The 23,376-nt window shown below is 33.7% G+C and overlaps 1 protein-coding gene across 1 annotated transcript in view; it reads left to right on the plus strand.

The window, feature by feature from the left end:
* The window catches only part of Sema2a (Semaphorin 2a), a 1,119,544-nt gene that overhangs the window by 1,034,709 nt on the left and 61,459 nt on the right, over positions 1 to 23,376 (plus strand). The window contains exon 6 of the mRNA XM_072536254.1: positions 923 to 1,193. Coding sequence (XP_072392355.1) covers positions 923 to 1,193 — 271 coding nt within the window. The remainder of the gene's footprint in view (positions 1 to 922; positions 1,194 to 23,376) is intronic.

Genomic DNA, 23,376 nt, shown 5'->3' on the forward strand with positions numbered 1-23,376 from the left:
AAGTTAAGTTTGATAATATTCCCCGCAGTCAGCAGTACATTATTTAGCACATATATAGAACGTTGTTTCATGGAAAACCCACATATGAAGCTATTGGCGGTTACAACGTTGTTCCAGCATAGCATTCAATTGGCATTTGGTGTACACTGAGTTATAATTCAATATTGTAAAATATTCCGTTTCAATATTTATAATCTTCAAGATTTTAATAAATTTCTAATATTATACATAGTTAAATGTTTACTTGGAGTCTATAAAACATAGTGGAGTCTATAAAACATAGGGGAGGTAATATTGCATTTATTGGCGAGTCGGTCTCTGTGTATATATCTGATCTTTCGCCCCCAATTTCCATTTGGGAATTTTCAATGCAGCCCTAGTCATATTTAGCGAATTTATATCTTTCACTCCTCGGAACTTGGAAGATTTCCCCTTCTTATCATTCCAAATAGATATAATAATACAAAATCCTTAAGTTACATTAGGGAATTAAAATCGCCGCTTCAGAGAGGAAGAGTCAGGAGGTATAAGTTGGAGTTTTTGCGAGCATATTCTTGAGCCGAGACAGGATTACTTTTTATTTGTTTATTTTTCTTTTTAAGCTGACGCAGACAGTAATTCATTTTCAGATGTTTATAAAATTATTAAATTGCAATGGAAGGGTGTCCCCGACATTTATTATACTCATAATTTATATGAGTTAGTGCTTATCAAAATTATATATTAAATAATAATTAATAGATAATAAAAAAATATCATTTCGTTTTTAGATTTCTCTGTGTCTGTTAACTCTCAAAAAGGTATACAGACATTACGTCTCGATCGTTTGGATCGTGGATTTTGAATTATGTAGTAGTCACGTGATTTTCGTATAATATTTTTATTATGTATGAATACACTCTAACACATACCTTTTTTTCAGTCGAACTTGACCCATCTGCCACGTAACACCTTCGTTCCCGGTATTGGAATGGGAATCGCGAAGTGTCCTTACGATCCTGCCGATAATTCGACTGCTGTGTGGGTGGAAAGAGGAAATCCCGGAGACCTCGCTGGGCTGTATTCGGGTACCAACGCGGAGTTCACCAAAGCCGATACCGTCATCTTCAGGACAGATCTTCACAATCTTACGACGGGAAGAAAAGAGTACAGCTTCAAGAGAACTCTGAAATACGACTCCAAGTGGTTAGACAGTGAGTATTTCTTTGGTTTTTGTTGGAAGATTAAAGGTTACAGGGAAAAGATCAATGGCTACGAATAGCTTGTAATACTGCTTGATAATCTGATACTATTACGATGTTCTCACAATAATTAGTGACACACTAAGTTAGTGCTTTCTATATACCAGAAGCCTCGGCTGTAAAACTAGAACAATACTCAGGAAGTCGATATTTCTCAACATAATTGCTGTTTGAAACAAAAAATTCGAAACCAGCATTTTCAACAATTTTTGATCCATCTGTATAATTTATTGTTAAATCTTCCTCTAATTTGCTTTGTACGGATTTAAATATCAGATTAGTTAAAAGTGACAAGTCTGAATAAGAGGGCAATATAATAAATGATTTGTCTATCAGAACTTCAAGGTCTTGTTCGTAAAAAGGAAATTTTGGTTGCGGTAATATATAGGATTGAAATGAATTCGTATCAATAAAAGAATTCTCAAGAGGAGAAGAATTTTTTATTCTTCAGTAAGAATTTGTTAAATTTTCTGTCAAATTAAACCTATTTTGTGAACCATAGTTGTATTAAACGATCTGTATGTTATTAGACGTTTGTTGGCTAACATTTGCCTACGTATGTGTAAAGGTGGTGCTTAGGCGTCTGTTAGAACTGCTTGATTTGGAGAAGACATCATAGCTCCTAGACAAATTTTTAATAATTGAAATTGTATTGTGTCAAAAGTTAATAGATTTCTTTTGCATGTTGAACCGTAAAGAATACAACCATAATCCAGAATGGATCGTATGTGGGATATATAAAACATTAAATAGATATGTTGGTCTGCACCCCATGTTTTTTTTTTTTAACAAACGCAGAAGGTTAATTCCACGCTTGCACTTCTGTTTTACATACTTTATATAACTGGACCACAAGAGTTTTTTATCTAGGATCATGCCTAGATAGTTATACTATTAAAGATTTGTAAGAGAACGTCTTTGGCATTTGATGGCAATTTGTCCAATATCTTGTAGGTAAAACCGTCTAAACCGGGGCTGTATTTCTGCTTTTTTAGTGCAGAATCTGTTCTGAAGGTAAAAAGGTTTTTTAAAAGTTATTCCTACCAACAACATTACCAGAAGCAGATGAAGGTGCAAGTTGGTCTAGTATCTGTTTAATGAGATCTTTTGAAAGTTGAGGTTTTTTGTTATACTGATAGTTATTGGAAATTGATCTGACGATTGTCCATATTTTTGAGAGAAGCGTGCTTTTCTTCAGACTATTTAAAAATTTATCCAACTACTTTTTTCTTTATTTTAAATAAACATCTGGTTTAAGCTACTATATTTTTATAGTTTATGTAATTATTATGGTTACTTTGTAATTCATTTTAATTAGTTTGTTAGAATAGTCATGAAGTAAATTGATTTGTAAAAAATAAGATTATTAACGGTTTTTTCTTTATCGTTTTCTTTTTCTTTATTGCAATGATACGATGTTATAATTATTAAACCTCTACATAAAACACAAAAATATTTAAAAGTATGGAACTACCCAAAACAAAATTAGGTGTAGCAAAAAAAAAACTGTAGTAGTAGAGGAACAATTAATTAACATATCTAACAAGTCTGGCCTTTAATATCCAACCATACAAGACCCAAGTGCCCCCAACGTTTTCGTTCGACATCTTTAATAACGACGGCTCGCCATTAGAAATTAGATAGGCAGAGGGCTCCGGTGGTGAAGAGTGGAAAACGGGCCGCAATTACTCAAGTGTAGAGGCCCTATGTAGTTGGCGATTTAATTATAGGAAGGAAGGTATCTCAATAATTTCGATGGGCAGCCATCAGCCCACGTCTAGTGTGGTTTTTGATACACCTTCGTAACATGATGATGATGATCGCGATTCACGTACGGAAGGCAGGGGCGCGGAATATAAATACACCAAGAGGGTCGGTATAAATGTTATTTAAACTGGTGCTGAGAGAAACATATTCCTTCTTGCTCTACTTATCTACTATTTTGATATTTATAATTAGAGTCGCGATGCCCGGTTTCTTCTTTTTGGTCTTCTGTAAGATATTTCGATCTGTTAATCGATCTCTTTCGATCCGCTACGTACTCAAACCGTTTTAGTAGTAATTCATAAATGGATTTTTAAAAAATAAAATAAAAGAAAGAACGTTAAGAATAAAATGTTGATATTAAGAAATCTACAGGGTGTTAAAATGGAAATTAAAAATTTTAATTTTCACTATAACTTTTATGTTTGTGAACATTTATGTATAAAAATTCATAAATGGGTACTATTGATCATCAGAAATTAAAATCTGATGAATACTTTAATGTAGCTGATAGAGGGCGCCACATATGCCACATATGTGGCATAAATTTTCACTTAACTTTTTTGCTCTTTAAGTTACTTATATTTGGGACAATAAATATTAAAGATACATTATTTTAACAAAAAAAAGGTATACTTGTTAATAACTTCAAAACTCAACACTTTTCGAGATATTCGTATTTTACAAATCAACTACATAATTCAGATTTAACGCAATTACTCCAGACAACGAAAGAAAATTAGACAAAAACATCAATACTTCTGAATTTTGGTATAAAATGACTTCATTAAAGTTAGTAGTTAACGAAATATTAAATAAAATAAATATATTAGCAGGATAGAATAGTAGGATTTGACAAAATAACAGAATAATTGGATTTTAGAACAAACATTTTACGTTTTGTATTAAATTAAAGTCATAATCAAAATATTTTATTAATAAACCAAATTAAGAAATAGTTAAACTTAATAACATTAAACTTTTTGTCAAAGTAAGTGTTCGATATGTCCACCATTTTCTTTAATTCATTTGTCAATACATTCCATAAAAGATCGTCTCATATTAAATAGCATCATTGGTTCTAAAGAAACTGCTGCAGTATTTATAATAAGTATTATAAGTATAATAATAATAAACATAATATAATAATAAAGTATTCGTTTGGGAATTTTATGAATTAAATAATTATATTAATATCTCACCACATGACGAAGGAATATGACTACCACGAACAATCCAACGTTTAGGAAAGTTGTATTTAATTATGTTCTCACTGCACTTTTCTCTATAATGTGGTGGTGTACCAATCAATAAAATCATTTTATAAAAAATTTAAATAAATCTCACCATTCAAATTACAAGGTAATTCGCATGTCCATAAAAAATTACAAACGGTACCAAACCATACGATATGCATTTTAAACATGAATTTTAAATAAACGTATGGTTTGGAAAAATTGGTAATTATTTTTTACGGACATGTGAATTACCTTGTAATTTGAATGGTGAGATTTATTTACATTTTTTATAAAATGATTTTATTTGATTTATTGGAAGAATTGTCATCAAACTTAAGGCGAAATATGTGGTTTAAGCAAGATGGTACACCACCACATTATAGAGAGAGGGCAGTGCGAACATACTTAAATACAACTTTACTGAATGTTGGATTATTATTATACTTATAATACTTATTATAAATACTGCAGCAGTTTCTTTAGAACCAATGATGCTATTTGATATGAGACGATCTTATATGGAATGTATTGACAAATGAATTAAAGAAAATGGTGGACATATCGAACACTTACTTTGACAAAAAGTTTAATGTTATTTAGTTTAACTATTTCTTAATTTGGTTTATAAATAATATATTTTGATTATGACTTTAATTTAATACAAAACGTAAAATGTTTGACGTAAAATCCAATTATTCTGTTATTTTGTCAAATCCTACAAATCCTACTATTCTATCCTGCTAATATATTTATTTTATTTAATATTTCGTTAACTATTAACTTTATTAAAGGTATTTTATACCAAAATTCAGAAGTATTGATGTTTTTGTCTAATTTTCTTTCGTTGCTTGTAGTAATTGCGTTAAATCTGAAATATGTAGTTGATTTGTAAAATGCGATTATCTCGAAAACTGTTGAGTTTTGAAGTTATTAACAAGTATACCTTTTTTTTGTTAAAATAATGTATCTTTAATATTTTATATCACAAACACCGGTAACTTAAAGTGCAAAAAAGTTAAGTGCAAATGTATGCCACATATGTGACACATATGGCGCCCTCTATTAGCTACATTAAAGCATGCATCAAATTATAATTTATGATGTTCAATAGTACCCAGTTATGAATTTTGATACATAAATGTTCACAAACATAAAAGTTATAGTGAAAATTAAAACTTTAAATTTCCATTTTAACACCCTGTATATTTCTTAATATCAACATTTTATTAAAGGAACTTGACTTAAATCGTAATATTTTAAAGTGCAGAATTTACGGTTTCTTTTTGTACAATTACTTAAGGACCACCCTGTATAAAGTATCCAAAAAATTTGGTTTACTGATATTGTTCTAGTGGATTTTGAAAACGTTACCCAGTTTTGAAAAATGTACTTTTGATACAAACTCGTTAAAAAAGTATTTTTACTGCAATTTTGTGTAATAAAATGGTCATATTTATTTTTTTACCACTAGTCACTTATTTATGGTGCATATTGGTTGTCCTCATTGTCCCGTAGAATTTTTTCATAATTCTACCCTCTTTGGATATCACGCTGCTCCTTCTATTGGCTTGAGCAATACGAGCTTCGTCGATATTAACCGACCAACCAGTTTTTATTCCCATAAGGTCCATTACTGTGATGTTGACTTTAGAGCCTTTATTAAAGGCACAGGCTGCTGTCCAGGCTATCTCGAGCACATCTTTGCCACAACATTTATATTTGGGATCAATTTATTAAATTAAATTGTTGTAACTTTCAATATAATTTTGTGTGTTGCGGCTGAGGCATCTGTTTATTAATCGTCCTGACTAAGGGACTCAAACACAGTAAAAACATACTTCCTACACTAGGATCGAAAAATGATGTATGTTTGTAAGCCTCAGTGGTTTTCTCGCTGATAAAAACTTGCACCATCCAGGCTTATCTTGTGATAACCAACAAGAATTTCTTTTTTCATGCATTCGTTACAGTTTGGATCTCTCTAAATAGCAAGGCTATAAAAAAAGAAATTTCTTAAATAAGTTTTAGAGTTAACTTAGTTGTTTTAGTTGCGTCGGTTTGGTATTTTCTTTCTGTTTTACATCTCATAATCGCTAATACATGCGCTTACCTACGTAAAGAACACACTCCAATTGTCCATCACCGATTTAATTAACTTAAAATGCATTATACAATTCTGTGGATCTTTTAAAAATAATTACGGTTGAATCACTTTCCATTTTCCAGCGGATCCTTTATGATTAGCTGAACATCAGTTTTGTGTTCTTCGTACCACACAAGGAAACTTCCTTGAGCTCTGATTTTTTTTACTACGTAATAAGCAAAACGAAGATTTTACCTCCAAGTCATTTCCCAATAATTGAAAAAACGCCTTGACTACATGGAAAAGAAAATGCGAAGGCATGGGAGTACCGGTACGGAACGAATACCTATATACGTTAAGCTTTGCAGACGATCAGGTAGTGATTGCACAAGACCAAGACGACCTCAGCTACATGATGAAGAAACTACAAGAAGAATATACCAAGGCTCGCCTAGATATTAACCTCGCGAAAACAGAGTACCTATCTACAAGTGAAGAAGACATAGAAGATCTACAGATTGATGACAACGTAACAATCAAAGGAAAGGATAAATTCATATTTTTTAGTAGATCTATATAGTGTTTCAGTAAATCACTAAATTGAAGTTGAAATCAGTAGATCTATTCAAAGATCAGTAGGCCTGATAACCCTGCGAGAGGTAGTAATGGGCAACGTACAGTCACAAAACATGGCGGTCACATCGAAACTAGCTTCAGTTTTCGAAAGTTGATTAAATGAACGTTACCTGTCCTCTCCCTTTCCTTGTCTAAGGAAAGAAAGATGGTGGAAAGCTGAACTGGATCCAGTTCAAAACTCGTTCGTGGTGTAAATCAATCCTAAACTGAACTGCGCTTGCGTACAATCCGGTTACTAAGAGAATTCTGAACTGATTCTGAACTAGTCCATTACTCGTACCGCAAACGAAACTAATAATACTAAGGAATCTTTTTACGTAAAAAAATCTATTTTTTTTTTATTTAGAAAAGAAAAGTCCTCTTAATATAAATAAACTAAAAACTGCTTGGCAAATTACATCAAATATATCATTTTGGTGTAATTTTCGCTACAACCGTATTTATTACACTCAAAAATTCATAAGACCTATTTAAGATGATGGTAACATCTCGCATTTCCACCTCCAGCTGAATAATAATCCCTGCCGATTCTTCCACTGTTGCTTACAGTTCCGCACCTGTCGTTAAGCTACACTTACTCCAAATTAATGGAATCAGCATTGTCGGCAGTGCGAACACGCACCAGTCCCTAGAATTCGGCAAGGAAATAGGGAATGTATGTAACGGTGCGTCGGTGGAAAATAATTACAATAAGGTGAATACGACGAATGCTTTTATAATTAGAGACCAAAGACCTGGGATCCGAGATCGTGAATCGAGATCCCGGACGACCTGACTGGGGGAGCTCGCTACGTCGAATTAGGGATGCCAAATTGGTTTAAAGAATATAAACCGATAGTAGACAAAAGGATACCTTAGATAAAAATATATTATTGAAAATTTATACATAATTGACTACACAGGTTACGATTACAACGATGAAAAAATTTTTTTGATAAAATTATCTCTATCTTATGTATTTTAGTGTGCTGAGTCCGAAAATCATATTAAAAATGCTGTATCACCCTTCATTCTTTCACAATTAACATTATAGTTGCATAATTACATTTTATTTTGTTTAAAGAGCAGAGAAATCTAATGTTACTTGGTTGGTAGCACTGTTAGTGAATTGTACAACAATCTCTGTTTATTAACAGTTGTATAGTTCCTTTATTCTAATGAGCATAACCTCACTTTTCAGTGTTTGACTCATACGCTTTTAAGTCGCGGTTGTAAAAACTGTCAAAAACATTACTAACTCTGTAAAAAGGTGTATTTTACATATTTTGGTGTGAAAATTGGTGACCAAGACAAAGGTTGGGCTCCTCACAATGTATGTTATGTTTGTGTTGAGGATTTAAGGAAGTGTTCTAAAAAAAACAGAAAAAGCTTTTAGATTTGCAGTGCCTATGGTATGGAAAGAGCACAAAAATCATAATTCAAATGATTGTTATTTTTGTACTGTCCATGTTTCTGGATATAACTCCAAACATAAGAAAGTGATTGTTTATCCTAACATCTCGTCTGCTATCCGTCCGGTAGAGCATGGACCTGAACTGCCAGTCCCTGAGCCTCCTCTACGTATTGGTGACATTTTAAACACTCATGAATCAGAATCTGATAAAAGTGGTCCAGGAAGTGATGGTGAATTTCAGTGTCCTTCAGAAAATTTACAACCACAGTTGTTTACACAAACTGAGTTAGATGACGTAGTAAGAGATTTGGGTTTAACAAAGGAAAAATCTGAATTGCTGGGCTCAAGATTAAAAGAAAATAATTGGTTGTCGCCTGGTACATCTATTTATAAATACAGGTACATAGATCAACAGTTTGCTCAGTTTTTTAGGCAGGAAGCGGATTTAGTCTACTGTCAGGATATTGGTGGTCTAATTAATGAGGTTGTTATCGAGTATATAAAGATGATTGGAAGCATTCATCAAAAATAAGTTTAAAAGCTGTACTCTTACACAATGGGAACAATTATGCTTCATTTCTTATTGCTCATTCAGTCCATATGGTAAAGACATATGAAAATCTTGACACAATTCTACAGAAAATCAGCTATTCAGCTAACAATTGGAGACCTAGACATGGTGTGAACATGTGTAAAAACAACAAGCCGTATAGCAGAAGACAATTTGAAAGGCTGCAAAAAAGGTGGAAAGATAATGTACAGTCAACAACGATTGGAACAGAATCAGAGACAGACAAACAGGAGTAATCCTAGTCGCGCGAAGAAGAAGAAGAAGTAGACATGATGCTTATTATAATCGAGTCTTCTTCTTCTCATTGCGCCGTCTCCTTTCGAAGGTTGGCGATCCAAATGGCAATTGTAGTTTTGGAAACTGCTGCGCGAAAGATCTCAGCGGATGAGCGGTCGAACCATCTCCTCAGGTCTTTCAGCCACGAGTTCTGGCGTCTTCCTACTGATCTTTTGCCCTGTACTTTTCCTTCCAGTATAACTTGAAGTAATTCATATCTTTCGCCTCTCAGCACATGACCCAAGTATTGCATTTTCCTCTCTTTGATTATTCTTAGTAATTCTTTTTGTTTACACATGCGACGAAGTACCTCAACATTAGTAATCGAGTACGTCCTCCAAAAAGGTGGTATTCTCTGTATATTTTTCATTTTTGATACTATTCCATTCTTCTACAGTATTCAGTGCATCTGTACTTTGTAGATTTCTTACAGCTATCTTTGTTTTGCCACGATTGCAGTGTCGTCTTCATAAAGGCGTGTTTCTGGTGTTCTTGGAACGTCTGCTGTATATATATACTATGCAGAAGGGGTGATAAGACCGCCCCCTGTGATACTCTAGCTTCTGGGGCTCCTTATTCAGATAGAACTGCTCCTATCTGGACCCTGAACCTCCGGTCGCTTAGGTACGAGGAGATGAGTTCCGTCATGTCCGCGTTGTATCCATAATATCTCATTTTGGATGTCAATCCTTCATGCCACCGTTTGTCGAAGGCTTTGCTTACATCCAGACAGGCTGCTTCTGTATATTTTGGGTCGTTAAATCCAGCTACTATATACTCTGTAAGTCTGAGTACTTGTAGTTCATTGGAATGTTGAGCTCTGAATCCGAATTGTACTTCTGGGATTAATTCTAGCCTCTGTCTCTGATTGGAGTCTGCTTTGGATGACTCGCTGTAATGTTGTCGAAATTTGTTGTTCTTTCCTGGCTTCTGTATCATACATGGACTTCCTTACATTCGTTTGTGAAGAGCCTGTATCTTAATATTGCATTTGTTATATTTGTTAAATATACGATTGTCTTCAAAGAACGATACTTTAGAGCCCTGTTAGTGATTTCGTTTGTACCAAATACTTTCCTTTTATGATCAATTTCCTTGTTTCTTTGGGTGATGTGTGATTTATTAATTTCGTCTTGTTCTTCGTCTATTTCTAGTTCTGTTCTTTTAACTTCTTCGATAAGGTCTGTAATAAAATAACTACAGCCCCTACACCGAAAGTGAAAAAGTAAAAGTTTTTTATGTGTAGTGACTAACTTGTAACAACTTTGTTATTTAGCTTTTTTGCCAGAAAAAAATCAAAAAATTGGTTGAATGTATAACATCACAATTTTCAAAGGTAAAAAAAATATAGTAGGCTATGGATCTTATATGCAAACTTTGCCCAATTTTTCGCATATCAAGGGGTAAACGATTTAAAATTTCCTTATGAAGTAAAATTCAACAGGAAATATGTTAATTAAAACCAAAAATATTCTCTTTGTTCCCTCGGTTTGCGAAATAAAAATTTTCCGAAATATAAAATCTGCACAAAATTATCTCGCAAGTAAAATCCCCGTATACCGCAAAAAATTCGCGAGCAAAATATGTATTTTTTCAGCCCAACACAAAAGACTATACTCCAATAATTCTTGCGATAAAAGCATTACCTGGCGGACCACTCTATGGGCGCATTAATCTGGAATTCGGGATGATTCTACTAGGCTATCTGTCGGAATCCACAGCCTGAATGCCATAGAAAATGGCGTCATCAAACAAAAGCATGTGCAACTGGATAATTAAAACGGGGAGCTTTTCTATTTTCGCAGATCTCTTCCTTTTCCCCGTTCTGGCGCTCCTCTCCAAACGAGAAGGCCAGGAGCGGACCGAGATAACAACTTTTTAACCGGTGTGTTGTGGACACAAAAAAAAACTGCAAGATGCATCCACTGTATTATTAACAATAATACAAAACGATCTAATTTGCACAATTGGTGACTAGAAATAAACAAAAATAAAACGTATGGTTGTTTGGAATAGCATTTAGTATTTACTCACATATATTTTTTAACATTCTTATTATTATATTAGAATATGACTTTAGAGTATATTATTTTATTATAATATGGTCTTAGTTAACTATATTCTAATTACTTATCTTATTAAAAGGTACTTTTTATATCTTTAAATTCTCACGTTCAAACTGACTGACTCTTATGGTTGTCAAGTTCTGAGAAACGTTCTTCTTAAGGTGCCTTCTCCATTACTGAAGGTTGGCTATAACTACAGCAAATTGCTCTCTATCTTGAGCTGTTCTTAGTATCGAATGTGTGTCCATGCCTGTCCAGTCTCTTACAGTCTTCAACCAGAAGCATTTTCTTCTTCCTGGACCTCTTTTTCCTTCCACTTTCCCTTCCATTATAAGTCGTAGAAAGTTGTATTTTTCTTCTCTGTAAATATGTCATAGATAACTCGTTTTTCTGTTTTTTACAATATTTAGGAGTTCTCTCTCAGTACCCATTCTTCTTAGCACCTCGTTGTTGGTCACGTGCTCTGAGATCTTCAGCATCCTTCGAAAAATCCACATCTCAAAGGCTTCTATACACCTCATACTTGTAATTCCGAGAGTCCATGTTTCCACTCGTATAGCAATATGGAGTAAATAAACGTTTTTACAAATTGGTATCGGATATCCAACGATAGATGAGAGAAACCACTTGTCCTTAATTCTCCCCAAAGCACAAAACGCTTTTAAAAGATCAACTGTTTGAGGCTTTTATCTAAATTATTGTAATTCTTAAAATGGAAATGATTTCCGTACTTGTTAACGGGGATTGGTTCCTAAGCCGACAATCAGGCAGTATATAGTAGTTAACAAGACCTCCAGATGATCAGAGCTGCTGTCTAGCGTCTAAGATGGCGTCTGCTTGCAGTGGTATCACGTCGACCCTTCTGTATCGCGCCGTCGGCCGCCACCGATCTTAAATGTCATCCTTGCTACAATTTACACATTTCAACAAATGATCTGACTCCTGAACAACAGAATTTTAATAGAAATTAGAAGAAAAAAATAATTACTTCTTGAAATTCAGCTACTTAATGATGAGCTCTGTGGAGTTGTGTCTGAAATGGAGTCCCTTGACTCAGACGAGAAGGGTAAAAGTAGCTAACAAGACCTCGAGATGACCAGAGCTACAGTCTAGCGTCTACGATGACGTCTCCTCGTGGTGGTACGACGTCGAGCCCATCTGCACTAGTGATTTATCACTAGTCTAAAACAGGGTTGAAGGAAGTTCTCAACAGCATAAAATTAGACCTCATCATCATGAAAACATCAAGTTTCTTAGTTGAAAGTTTAAAATCGAGTACGTCAAGGTGACAATGTGTCACCAAAACTGTTTATAATACTGCTAGAATTTATGTTTTTAAATAACTTGAAAGTAGGACGAGGCAAAACAGGAAAGGTAGTGGGAAATTTCGGACTTGGTGAAAGAAACGAAAGAGGAGATCGTCTAGTTCAATTTTGCCAAGAACACAACCTAGTACTTACTAACACTCTCTTTAAGCTCCCGTACCGTAGACTCTATACCTGGAAATCACCGGCAGACTCACCTGGTAAAATAATCAGAAATCAAATAGATTATATCGCTGCACCAATCAGGTTTAGAAATTCCATCAAAGCCGTAAAAACGTACCCGGGTGCGGACGTAGCATCAGACCACAATCCGGTGGTATGTAAGTTTGAAGTAAAGTTAAAAAAGCCAAATACAAAGAACAGGCCCGAAACGCTAGATATTAGGAAGCTTTCCAACAATAATATTAAACAACAGATGCAGGAGAATTTAAATACCGAAATATCAAAAATCCTTAAAAATAACAATGAACCGCTGGAAAAGTGGAGTGAAATTAAAGAAGAGATTAGGACTTCAAGCTCTAAGTTTTTACTACCTGATAAGAGAAAAAAGAAAGACTGGATGACTGCAGAAATCCTTGACATGATGGAAGAGAGACGGATATATAAAACTAAAGATACTGCCAAATACCGCGAAACCCATAGACGAATTAGAGCTGAGATAAGAAAATCTAAAGAGAAATGGTTCTCGAAGAGATGTGAAGAAATCGAACAGTGCGAAAAGGTATACGACTATCACAATATGCATAAGAAGATAAAGGAACTCACAACAAAGAAAAGCTACAATATTTTATCGAAAGGGCTATGCGATGATAATGGAAATCTACAACTAGACCCCGACAAAATAGTTAGAATCTGGGAAACTTATGTGGAACAACTGTTTAATGATGACCGTCCTAGTGGATATACACTGAGCAATGATGATACTGGCCCTTCTATTCTAAAATCAGAAGTGGAGAATGCTATAAAGGGTCTTAAAAATAACAAAAGACCAGGCAACGATAACGTATACGGGGAAGTATTGAAAATGCTGTGCGAAACAAACAGTCAATTTCTAGACAGACTCTTTAACAATATTTATAACAGCGGGGAGTTTCCTGAAGACTGGCTAGAGTCAACTTTTGTTGCCATACCGAAAAAACCAAAAGCAAAGTCTTGTGATCAACATCGGATGATAAGTCTAATTAACCACATTTCGAAGGCATACACCAAGGTTATTTACAACAGAATAAGCAAAAAATGCGAGGATAACATTGGAGATTCGCAGTTTGGGTTTCGAAATTCTCTTGGGACAAGAGAAGCACTTTTTAGTCTACAGGTACTTATCCAGCGCTGCAGAGATATGAACAAAGACGTGTACATATGCTTTATAGACTACGCAAAAGCATTCGATAACGTAAAGCACGAAAAGATAATTGAAGTTCTCCATAAGATCGGAGTCGACTACAGAGACATTCGAACAATAGCGAGTCTCTATTGGGGCCAAACAGCTAAAGTGAAAGTAGGATCTACATTTACCAATAAAATTGAGATCAAGAAAGGGGTACGACAGGGCTGTATCTTGTCTCCTATTCTCTTTAATATATACTCAGAAGAAGTATTTAAGACAGCGCTGGAGGAAAGCACAGAAGGCATAAAGATAAATGGACAAATAATTAATAACATAAGGGATGCTGATGACACTGTGATTCTAGCAAGTAGCATGAAGGAACTGAGTTGCCTAATGAGTAAGATACAAAAAACAAGTGCACAATACGGACTCAGACTAAATATCACAAAAACCAAATGGATGTTAGTAAGCAAAACCCAACAACCACCACAGCAACTGATATTGGGCGATGAAAGAATTGAACACGTGGATTTGTACATCTACTTGGGAACAACAATTAACTCAAATTGGGATCAAGCGAAGGAAATACGTATAAGAGTAGAAAAGGCAAGAGCATCGTTCACTAGCATGAAGCAAATTTTCACCTCTAAAAGCCTCACCCTACCTCTCAAAATTCGACTTCTGAAATGTTATGTATTCCAGGTTTTGTTATATGGAATGGAGGCGTGGACAATGACCGCAACATTGATGAAAAAAGTAGAGGCCTTCGAAATGTGGGCTTACCGACGTATATTACGTATATCCTGGACTGAGCACGTGACCAACGAAGAGGTACTACGCCGGATAGGTAAAGAGAGAGAGGTAGGAATAAGTATAAAGAAAAGAAAGTTGGAATACTTGGGTCACGTTATGAGACATAATAAATATAGAGTCCTACAACTGATCGTCCAAGGGAAAATAGACAGCAGAAGGGGTCCAGGGAGGAGAAGACACTCGTGGCTCCAAAACTTGCGGCAATGGTTCGGATTGTCATCTGCTGAACTATTCAGATCTGCCGCAAGCAAAGTCAGAATAGCCATGTTGATTGCCAACGTTCGGAACGGACAAGGCACATGAAGAAGAAGAAATAACTTGAGTGAGATAGCATGGGAATTAATGTCAATGGTGAAATATTAAACCACTTGCGCTTCGCTGACGATATCGTTTTGATATCAGGCAATTTGATATGGGCATCAAAGAAGCCCAGTGAACTATGTATCAAAACAAGTAAGTTTAGAAATTAACCCTACAAAAACCCAGTATATGATAAACTTGGTCCCTAGTCGCTATATAATCGTAAATGATGGAGATATCGAACACGTAACAGTCTATAAATATTTTCTTGTGCTGACTTAAAGTTAACACTCTATAAAAATCATGTGCAAAAAATCAGAGTACCTCAGCGAGCCATGGAGCGATCAATTTTGAGGTTACCATTAAGATATAGAGTCCCAAATGAAATTTATAAAAGCCAGAACAGTAATCAAAGATGCTGTAGAAAGAATAGTATACATGAAGTGAAATTGGGCTGAACACGTGGCGAGAAGGAAAGTGGACTACACGTGTAATGCAAATATTAGTAGAGTAGACCTCCAGTACGATGAAGCGATAACTGTAAGAGAGTTACAACAAACTGGATACATACGGCATAAAACAGCAGCACTGGAAACGACTAAGGAGCGCTTATTTTCAGCTGTGGACACTGATGATGGTGATAATCAAGTGTCTTATAATCCTTGCTAAGATGTCATAACATATTTATTTGGAACTCCTTTTATAGCCAATACCCACCAAAAAACATCTGGAACTACTATGTGACTTCCCCAGACCAATCATCATATAATATATTGAGCTTTCATTCCATCGTGGCATTTATCAGAAATAGTGTTTGTTACCGAATACGAAGACAGGCTCTCTCGAGGTCTGTGAAGGGGATGTCGTAAGTTTATACGGTTCTTATGCCTTCGAGACATGCTTAGAAGAACGTGAATAATGTTTTATTCTGTAATTGGGTATAAAGTAACTTCAAATTCATGTATTTTATAGCAACTTTATGTGGACGCAAGTCCATTATTCAACCAAGAACCCAATCTTCTACTTATCACGTCCCATACATGTTCAAAAATCAAAAGACCTATCTTAGCTTGGGAAGAACATTTACTACAAGTCACGAAGGGACTTGTTAGTGACTACTGCTGTATTAATGGTATTATTCTTTGCAAAAATTAGGATTTCTAGTATCTGAAGATATGGTGTAACTATGAATTTTACAGGACTTACCATACTCTTGTACTTTTTTCCTTTCAGTCCTTCACTTATTTTTCGATCATAAAGTACCCCGTTTTTCGACATTAACTTGATTCCTCTATAGTTTTTGCAGTCCTGAATGTCCTCTGTATATTTATACAACGATACCATCACGGTCTCCCTCCATACATCGGGTTCTCCTCCTTCCTTGCTGATATATCCTACTTATCATTTGCCACAACATATCCACCCCTTCCTCTCCAAAAGCTTTCCAAATGTCCACCACAAGTATTCCATCATGATCTACTGTTTTACCACTCTTCCATTCGTACTCTTAGTCTGCCGCATGTGAGTCAAGTTTCTTGATGACTTGCCCCTTACTTTAGCAATGCCGTATAATCTTTTCATCTTCTCGGGTGTTTGCAATTCTTCGTACAGCTTTGCTGGCGAGCATTTCTTAGCAGTAGCTACATCATCGTTCCACCACCAAGTTTCTTTTTCCTTAGAAGGACCTTTATCAGATGTTTTTCCTAGCACTTCCTATCCCATTCGGATCACAACTTTGCTGTTGACTTCCCATCAGATATTAAACTCTCTGAGCTATCCAATATTAAACAGAAGATTAAAATATTAAAAAAGGATCTAATACAAAAACAAAAATTATCCCTTTATACTATAGCTATGGCAAAAAGCAATAAACCAGTTAGACCCGACCAAATTAGTGTAATTTAGTATTTTTATTGCAATGTACAAAAGCGGTCAACTACTGGAAGATTGGTTAGGGTCTTTTTCATTTTATCATTTTGTAAAGTGTCCGTTTATTGATCGTGGGCCACCATATTGGTTATAATAAATCTTTATAACGTAGCCAAAAAAGGGAACTGGATCCAAATATAGCGACTTCAGACCGTAAGCTTAATGAGTCACACTTTGAAAATACTTTTACGAATTCTGCTGAACCGTATACGAGTGTACATTCTCTATCATGGAGTACACTCGTATGCGGTTCTGTATTTTTGGCTGCTAAAATAGTTGTCTGTACGTCGAGCTCGGCGAAATAAAAATGGCCTCTATCGACACGGTTTTAGTGAGCACGATAGTCAAATAAAAAAAAATAAAAATATGGTGAAGAAGATCTAACCTAACGCGAAAAGACAATAGTCTGTATCATCTATTTGATCCCAGTATGTTAGTCAGCTAGCTCGACTAAAATGAATGTGCTCAAATTTTACTGCCTCATAACATAACTATTATTTCTTATTGTGCTCTGTTTTGATGTATATCAAATATAATTGTTAATAACAAATATAGCAATTTGTAAAATTGGTGCTTAAAGTCGAAATGTCAAATATTAACTCAACTGTCATTTTCATCAAGTAGATCATAGATAAATTACACCTATAAATAGTATTACCACCTTATAGATTGGTAACAGGGATAGCCAAGGTCAAATCATGTTCGGATTAGGCGCCCATTCGCTTGGTGGCGCTGCTAGTCTCGTTCCTGCGCGGAGTGAGTGTGCTGTGATCAAGTCAAAGTTGAGTTTAGACAAATACGGCGCCATATTTGTATTTGTTTTATTTTTTATAATTTATTTTATAATTTAAAATTTTTTGTATAAATAGTGCAAAATCGTACAATTTTCGACGATTTTTTATTATGGAATCGAACACGAACATGGAATAACAATGTAGAGACGAAGAACTGAACAAAAAAGATGTGTTCCAGATTGCATGGATACTACCAAAGAATATAGACGCTTAAGCGTCTATATTCTTTGATACTACTTTTTTAAGTCCAGGACATTATATGGATATGTTTGATAAATGGGTGAATGCTGTTAACAGCCCTAATTAGAGAATGCTGCAAAAGAAACTATTTATAACAATTTTCGTGTATGCGCTAGTCATTTTAAAGAGGAAGATATAGTCAATGTTGGAAATAGCGGTATTACGAGAACAGCCGTCCCGAGTTTGTTTTTACCAGGACCAGGTAAGAACTATTATACCACTGACCTATATTCTTATTCACATTATATCTGACCTTTTACTATAAAATTAGTTTATAAATTTAACCTAAAATTGTATATTATAAAACCAGTCTTACTTAGCTTAGTATTTGAATTATTTGTAGGTGGTGGTTCAACAACTATCTTAAAAAGCATCACCTTAGAGAGGGTTCGGCATAAATTTCTACAGGTGTGCGCCTTTCAAAGTTGGATTAGTTTAGCAGACCATGACTACACTATCATGGAGAGGTCTATGAGCTTGCCTGCTTTAAGTATGAGGAGGGATCTGTCCCTCTCTTGTGAGTGAGATTGGTCTTAGAGTACCATCTTACCATGGTTTGCCTCATCTATGTACTTTTAATGTTCCATTTTGTAGAACAACCTATGGTGCTAATAGCCCACTGAATAGATACTTATCTTTGTTAAACAACCTAAATGTAAATGTATTTAATATGTCCCTCAATAAATATATAAATATTAGTAGAAGAGTTACTGGTACCATAGAGTTTGGAAACTTAACTGTGTAAAATACTTCATGTTTTTATTGTAACTAGGTAATACTTTACATATTTTTTTATTTTTGTTATGCTATTTTTCCATCTTTATTGTTTGTGCTGGATTTTAGAATCATAGAACTAACTGTTGGGTTTATAGGTTTTAAAATGTCATTACATGTTTAATTATATATATATATATATATATATATATATATATATATATATATATATATATATATATATATCTATATATATGTGTACATGCATGTGTTTGTGTACATAATATATTTTTATTTCACATTATTTAATTTTATTATCTTAAAATACTGTGTACTTAACCACTAAGTTGTAACATTTAATCGGCTTGTCCCGTATATTAGCCTGCATCCACATAGACAGCGGTAAGGCGTTCAGAGTTATGAATAAATAAATTTGAATGTGTTGACAGGGATCTTTCCTATTCTGTTGATGATAGGGATGGGATGTCTGATCTTAAGATGACATACTGGTGAAAAAATCTGTTGATTGTAATTGTGTTTGTCATTTGGCTTGTATTATTAATATTTCTTGTAACACATATAACATTTCTTGTAACATTTTTATAAATAAAGATTTTATTCTATATTTTATTCTGTAATTTTTTTAACCACTTTGGCATTTTAATGTAATGGAAAATAAATATAGTCCCAACATAACAAGAAAACCCAAAAAGTATACGAAAAATATTTATTATCGTATAGGATAAGGATTTTTCTTGTTATTTTAGGATTATATCGATTTTCCTTTACTTTAAAATGAGTTCACAATCCTAGGTAATATTACTAAACTTTTGAATTTAGCGCCATGTATATATAGTTACGCGCCCGATCACTAGGTGATGCGCCAATCATTGTTTTATTCCTTAACACGGAAGTTTCAATGCTAGGTGGTAGTGTGCTATGAAGTAGATCGATATTTGAATGTGTCAAATTCTTTGTGAACCTTATTTATGTATATCAGCTTCGTTACAACAGACACAACAAATAATAGCAGGGTTTTTATACCTTGCTCATATATCTATTAACTTTCCCATATACACAGACCCTAGTTTACCTTAATTTTATGTACACGAAACAATGTTTTGTTTTGCCGAACGATCAAGTTATTTGCAAGTTTTTACAACCGCCAACCCTCCTAATTTCCCTAACAGATTCCGGTCCTGATGAGATCCTCTAGCTGGACCAGTTTTTGTGCTTTTGATTACTACCCACCTTTCTCCATTAGCGGTTCTTCTGCGATATTCTCGTTCTTTCTTCTTAATGGACGCGTACGTGTATAATGTATGTGGATATGTGGAGAAATGCAGTCGAATGGCAGCGATAGAATCCCGAAATTAATATTTCGGAGTTGTGTACGGTAAATTAAAGGCGTTAGCTGTTTTGCGGAGGTTTTGAGGATGATTAAGGATAATATACGAAGACTATATTATAGTTACTATAGCTATTGCTGCATCTAATAGTAATGATATTTATCCTTTTTATCCCTTTAATGTTATCAAAGATTAAAGGTAAAAAAAGTCATTGTACTATCGTGCTGCGAGACCTTCCATCTAAGGATCTTTTAAAATATTCTTTTTTGGGATTTGAAAATCAACTTTTCTGAAAAGTTGAGTGAGATATTGCGATAGCGGCATACGCTGCTAGAAATGTAAATTACCGAAATAAAAATATGAGAATTGGAGAATTTTAGGTGAAAAGTTGTAGAGATAATTAATTACACCATTTGTGATTTATGAAAATTAGAGAGATACGGCAAATTCTGTAAATGTAATGTAATTATGGACTTGCCTTTTTTACAAATCAACCTAAATTTAGCTTAAACTATTAAAGCACAATGTGATTACTAGACTTCGGCAAATATGCATATTGCATATTTTGCATATTGTGCATATTTTATGCAAATATTTCATATTTTGGCATATTTGTATAAAAGTTTGCATAAAGTGCATACAAGTTCAGATTTTTATACTGTATTTGAAAATTTTTAAACATACCAATTTATTTCAATTCTTGTATAAAATTTTGTAGTCATTTTAATCAAGAATCTCTACAGGTACAAAACATTTACAATTTCAAAGAAGATCAATTTAAGTAGCCCTCAACATTCTTAGAAAGTCTCGGTCACTGAGGCATTCAGTTATTGGATAATCGCTAAGGGTTCGCTCATTTGCATTTTATGATCTAATCCCCAAATCTATCTACAATTTATTGTATCTTAACAGCAGGTAAACGGCTAATAGTTTTGTTCCTAATTTAGGGATTTTCCAAAATCTCCCAGTTTATTGAATTAGGTACCTAAATATTTCTAATTTGATGCTCAGATTTGTAAATCATTTTTGTTTTGATATTCAAAGCGTAAACACTCGTTGTGCGTAACAAAAAGGAAGATTGTGATTTTATAATGCCTAAAACAACCAGTGCTTCAACTTGGATTAAACCTTATAAAGAGCTGTCTATGGATATGGGAAAAATCTACTGTTCAGTCTGTGGCAAAATTGTAAGTATCTAATATTTTCTATTAAATATCTAATATTTCATACATACAGGGTGTTTCCAAATGACACTTACAACGTTTGACTGTAGATATTTCTCGAAAAATTGAACAAAACGATATAGTTAATGAGGGGTCAAACTTATTTACTTTTCGAGATACAGGGTGTTAAAATTAAAAAAAATTAAATTCTTTTAGTTAATAACAACAATAACTTTAAAACCAATAAACGTATTTACTTGAAATTTAGTACTCGTAGGTTGTTTTTAAATGAAAAATAGCTTCCTTTAGTGAGAAAAAATTGTCCATGGTACAATACAATGGTGTGTATTTAGAAAAATTTTTCACCTTTACTTTTTTTTATGAAGTCAGCTATTCTAAAACACAATTATTTTTATTGTAATTGAATTAACAAAAAAAACTTTTGTTGAATTTTAAAATAAGTTATATGATGTACTAATGGTTAGTAACAAAAACTAATTTGTGGATTAATACTGCATTTAAAACACTTAGCGAGTGTTTTTTTGCCAAACCAGTTATTTGATTAACCAAAAACACCTTGTATATTTTTATATTTTAAAGGTTGGGTTAAAATAAAGGTTTTTATTTTTATTTATAGATAGCATGTGAGAAGAAATTTCAGATAGACCAACATGTGAGAACTGCTTCACACATTGCAAAAAAAGGAAAAATAGGAGGAAAACATCAAACTTCAATGGCTAAATGTTTCCAATCTACTTCAAAAAATTAGATGAGCAAGAAACTTTTAATGAAGACTTGTGTCGCGCATTAGTGTCTGCAAACATACCGCTTTCAAAATTAGCAAATGTAAATTTTAGTTCGTTTCTAAAAAAATATTGCAAACTTAATGTTCCAAGTGATCGGTCTCTAAGAAGAAATAATGTGAACGGGCTATACTCGTCGGTGTTAATTAATATTAAGGAAGAAATTGCAGATAATTATTTTTACATATCTGTAGACGAAACCGCTGATTCCTCAGGAAAGTATATTGCTCATTTATTGATTGGTGTTCTTAAAGAAGATACCTTACCAAAATCTCATCTTATTTCATGCCAGCAACTTGAGAAAACAAATGCTTTAACAATTTCGCGTTTTATACAAGAAACATTAGCAACTTTTTTTCTTTCGACAACTATTCCTTCTAATAAATTACTGCTTATTTTATCGGATGCTGCTCCTTATATGGTGAAAGCAGGACAAAATTTAAAAATATTTTTCCCAGATTTAATACATGTTACTTGTGTAGCGCATGGATTAAACAGAGTTGCAGAGGAAATACGAAAAAAGTTTCCTCTTGTAAATACCATGATATCCAGTGTCAAAAAAGTATTTCTTAAATCTCCTATAATAATTCAACTTTATAAAGAAATGCTACCTAACATTCCTCTTCCACCACAACCTATTTTAACGCGATGGTTAGAAGCAGCTTATTTTTATGCAGATCATTTTGTTAAAATAAAGAACATAATTGATACGTTAACAGATGAAAGTTCCCAATCTCTTTTGGATTCTAAACAAACTTTTCAGAGTAACTTGCTTCAACAAGAACTTTCATTTATAAAATCAAATTTTAGTTTTGTTCAAAAAACAATTACTCAGTTAGAATCACCAAAACTGTCATTGTTCGAAAGTACAGCATTAATAAAAGAATTTGCGTCATGTTGTCGGAACGTTAGAGGTAATATTGGAAAAGATATTTTAAAAAAATTTGAAGCTACTATGGAAAAAACTAAAGGTTACCATATTCTTTCTGAAGTAGTTAGTGTTCTAGCTGGAAATATTTCGGAAACAATTAATTCAGAACCAAATGTTTTGGTTAGTTTGAAAAATGCTCCCGTTACATCAGTTGATGTTGAACGAAGTTTTTCCATATATAAATATATGTACTCAGACAGAAGCCACAAGTTTTTGTTAGAAAATTTTCAACACCACTTGGTCATTTATTGTTACCATAATTCTAAATAAGTTTATTCATACTTAAAAATGATGTAGTTACTTAAAATAAATGTAAATCTTAATGAATAGTAGGAAATATTTAGTTATGTACACTTTTTTTTTAAATAAAATTGTTACTATTTTACGATTTTTTTATTTATTTGTATGCATATTTTGTAA

Source organism: Diabrotica undecimpunctata, chromosome 1, assembly GCF_040954645.1.
Source record: "Diabrotica undecimpunctata isolate CICGRU chromosome 1, icDiaUnde3, whole genome shotgun sequence".
NCBI lineage: Eukaryota > Metazoa > Arthropoda > Insecta > Coleoptera > Chrysomelidae > Diabrotica > Diabrotica undecimpunctata.